Raw genomic sequence first — 4243 nt, forward strand, 5'->3', positions numbered from 1 at the left:
AAACCAGCACCAACCAAAGAGAAGAGGAAAACCAAGTTTCTCTGTACACCCTACACATTTTTCAAAATAAAGAAGACAAGGACAGAATTGGATTTTAAAAAGTTTGTCGGGTGCAGGAAGCAATTGATTGGGTGCAGGAAGCAATTGCCAAGAAAAATTCGTACTCTTATGGTCATAAAGCCCATACACGAAGCTTTTAAATATCTAGTCCATGTTTGCAGATGTTTTCTTCCTACACCTCTACAATTAACAACTACACCTCCACAGCAAGAGAAAAAGACTAAAATATACTCTTTGTTGCACCATTCCACCATTGTTGGTCGTGGTTGCTTCCACCATCACCATCGTTGCACCTTCAACTATATCTCAATTCCATAAAATCAGTACTAGAAGTTATTATATATGTTCTGAAAAGTTTATTCTAAAAATTATGTTTTAGAACACGTATCAGATTATGGGATGTTTATTCTGAAAAGTTCATTATGAAAAACATTTCATATATTCTATAAAGTTTGTTATGGAAATTTTGTTGCATAAAGTTCATTCGAGAATATGTTTCATATGTTCCACAAAACTTGTTCTAAAATTCCTATTATGTTCTCGCAATTCTATTTTGAAAATCCCAAAAAGCTTGTTTGTGAAGATTTCCAGGACAAGTACATTGGAAGTTACCTACATGAAGGGTAAAATGGTCCGTTTCTGAAAATTATGAGGGTGCAGTTAGAAATTGTGGAGGTGCGAGAACCAAATGCCTGTTTCCAAAATGGTTTCATTCCTTCTAAATTTGCTAATCCACTTTCGATTTTAAAACCTAGAATAAACCATTGGCCTGAAACTTCATGAAGGAAGAATTTGTATAATGAAATTACATCATCTCCTATTCACAATAAAAATCCTATTCAATAAATATTAACAGTTTTTTAACAATTAAAAAGTCTATATGTTAAAATAAAAATCAATTAAATTAAACATAAAGGGTTTAATTGGGTAGTATGATATATTGGTTATAAAATCTATTTAACAATACTTATCCTATATATTTTTTAGTATGAACGGGAAATGATCCAAATACTTTACATAATACACCTATCTTTGTCTTCTTTTATTTGTTTTTTGACCTCTGACTTAGTTGGTCAATTTTTTTACTTTGTCCTGAACTTTCTGTTGAGTGTTTCATTTATTGGTTTATCTTGGTCACAACTAAAAAGATACTTAAATGTTTTTGAGTGGTCTGAATTACATTACCGTTAAATATGCGTTAAATGACACGAGTACTGAGATTGAAATAATGGCCTTGTTCCTCTAAGAAAAATGAGTTTAAACAGAAAGAAAGCATTAAATTGTGGTAGTTATTAAGAGACTTCTGTGACTCTTATTCCATCTGTCTCATTTTATTTATATATATAAAAACATAAAGTAGTACATATATAGTGCTTCTGTTACATATTTGTATGTGGCCCAATGTGTTATTATGATTATTATTACGTAGGTTTGTTTATTTAGGTGGTGTATAGTATTGATATTAACTACACATGCACTTTTGGTACAAGGAAGGTTTCAAAATGTCCTACCACCAGAACCAGTTTCCCTCTGACAGTTGAAGAAGACTGCAGCAACTGGTAATCCAAGATTGTAAAGTTCAGCAAATTCTCTTGTGTTGAAATTCTGTCGCCATCCAGGAGCATACACCCTCTGTCGATACTGTTGACGGAACAACACAAACACCAAACGATGAATCCCCATCGTTGGTCGTGGGCTCTCATAACTAACAACCTCGTTACCTACGTGCAAATCATGCAAAAATTAGCATATTCATAATCTTCTACCACTTCTTTGATATTTGGCTCTTAGATCTTTTCCATGAAATTTCCTTTTTATCCTTTTTGGTTGCTGTTGTCATTTGTCTCATCATATAAAATTTAGAATTTGATGCCTCTCGTGGAATCAATTTCAATTTCTTCCATGAGATCATGTTCTGCATCATACACATTCTTTGTATTTCAAGTATCAACAAACATGGTCCACATAAATGATTCCAACACGACAAGCCCTTTAAATTCTAAACGAAACAATCTTCCGCATGATGTGATGCCAAAATCGAATTATAGTTATGCATACTTGTCGACAAACTACAAGATCGCAATTCCATAGCAGATTCAAAATATAGTGTTTATTGGCTTCTATATATTCCTGTTATAACTATTTTTGTTAAAATTTTATATCAACCAACACACAACATAAAACAACGTAAACACGCCGTAAGATCACAAAATATTTTCAAACTTTATTTATTTATTTTTGTATTCTTGCTGAAATGAAATAATAATTGATAACGTCACTAATATGATTTCTAGAATTTTTGAGTTATTTTTTATACTTTTTTGAATTGAAATCATGACAAATAAATGAATTAAAACTATGATAGAAGTAGAGCTATAACTAGATTTTAAAGATATCAAATAAGTAAAATTATACATGCACGAACGAAAATGGGTCATTTACATTTTCATGCTCACTCTCTTATTTAATATATTATGCGATTTATAAAATTATGCTCTATTTGTTTTATGTATGCTTTGCTTGCACTGTTTCTCTATCTTCTAAACGAAAGCTTTAGTTTTATAACTGTATATAGTGGAAAAGTATAAAGTGACTTTAACACAATGAAAAAAGCTTAAAAAAAAGTGTAAAACGTACAAGGGACATTTTAACAAAAATAAAAGGCTTAAAAGAATCCACACCATTCTTGTATTTGTAACTACGCTGACTTTTAGACATGATTAGAACTACTAATTATCCATTAAGTTAATTTTTAACAAATATTTTCATACTATAGTTAATGTTTGTCCCAGTTATGGTAATTTAAACTCAGCATGTACCTAGATGAATAAAAATACATAGTTAAAATGAAGATATTACTTATGGCATTGTTAGTCGATTTAACTATAATATTCTTTGACTAACACAAAAGGAATAATCTAAGGTAAAATATTAGAAGTCTAAAAGCATGATAAATCATGCTAATTGACAATTCCATAAGCAGAGAATTAATATGAATTATCAATATGTAAAATTAATATAATGCATTATATTTTTAATATTTGCCTTCTACTGACAGCTTATATTTTTTTCTTAGAGATAATTTAGATTATTAAAGACAATCCTAATTTTTTTCTTATAAGTTAACTCCGAATTCAAAACACAAACCACTAGAATCCATAAATTTACCAAATTATGTAGACATTAGTGCTGCATAGAAATATATTTGGAATACGTCAGAGTGGGTTAAATTTACACTACACTGAAGATTTGATGAGTTAGTGAAATTGAAGTCTTGAATTTTTAATCATAAATAATTTGTTCCCTTCTTTTTACAATTGACTTATTATTAAATGGCTTTTTTCCAAATTAAGTGCACACACCGAAACTAGCCCCAGTAGTTGCTGGAATATCAGTCACCAACCTATATAAAATCCATTGAGAAAAAGCATGTTAGTATAATAATGATATGTTACTAATGTGATGGTAGAAAAGCTTGAGTATGTCTTATTTACTCACCAATGAAGGTACTCTCTAGAATTGGGATTACTTGGGCTGGGAGAATCAGGATCTACTAACAACTTGAATAGGAAAAAATGAACAGATTTAAGTTAGAAGTGGGTATATAAAAATGCCTGCAAAGTGTTTGTGAAAAGTTTTATGAACAAGGGTTTAAAGAAGTTTTGGGTTGAATCTAAGGAAAGTAATGCAATGAATTACCAGAGTATAGAAGATCCTGAGATCATCTCCACCAACACTAACTCTGGGTTGGTTTGCAACTTGGGAAGGTTTAAGCTCACAACCATTGTTGACCTCTCTATTGCCATAGGAGACCCTGAAAGGAATAGAAGTTTCAAAGGGGTCTACTACTTCTCCTATAACACGCCCAACCACAAGAGGATTTCTACTACCAGTAGGCATCACTAACTATAACTCTCTGCTTAACACAAATATGACTTTGTTCGGTCACACACATTGTACTACACCCACATTGCTACATATTTATAGAGTGAAGTATGGGATATTCCCACAACTGTTGTATAGGAAATCATCGTTTTAGTTTTGTGTATACGCGCTACTTCAGAACCTATTCCGGCGAATAATAAAATAAAATCTTCGATAGACAAATTTAGTAGTTTTCATTTTTTTTATATTATTCTAGTTTTAAATTATATCAAATGTATATCGTATCTGCCTAAATAAC

General features: G+C 31.0%; 1 protein-coding gene across 1 annotated transcript; it reads right to left on the reverse strand.

The window, feature by feature from the left end:
* Positions 1-1349: 1349 nt before the first annotated feature.
* LOC137813729 (protein VERNALIZATION 3-like) lies at positions 1350-4032 on the reverse strand. The gene is made up of 4 exons (XM_068616137.1): positions 3760-4032; positions 3559-3620; positions 3423-3463; positions 1350-1781 (listed from the first exon to the last, which is right to left on the reverse strand). Exons 1-4 carry the CDS (start codon positions 3958-3960, stop codon positions 1558-1560), a joined length of 528 nt encoding a protein of 175 aa, XP_068472238.1. The 5' UTR covers positions 3961-4032; the 3' UTR covers positions 1350-1557.
* Positions 4033-4243: the final 211 nt, after the last annotated feature.

This window comes from Phaseolus vulgaris, chromosome 1, assembly GCF_000499845.2.
Source record: "Phaseolus vulgaris cultivar G19833 chromosome 1, P. vulgaris v2.0, whole genome shotgun sequence".
Lineage (NCBI taxonomy): Eukaryota > Viridiplantae > Streptophyta > Magnoliopsida > Fabales > Fabaceae > Phaseolus > Phaseolus vulgaris.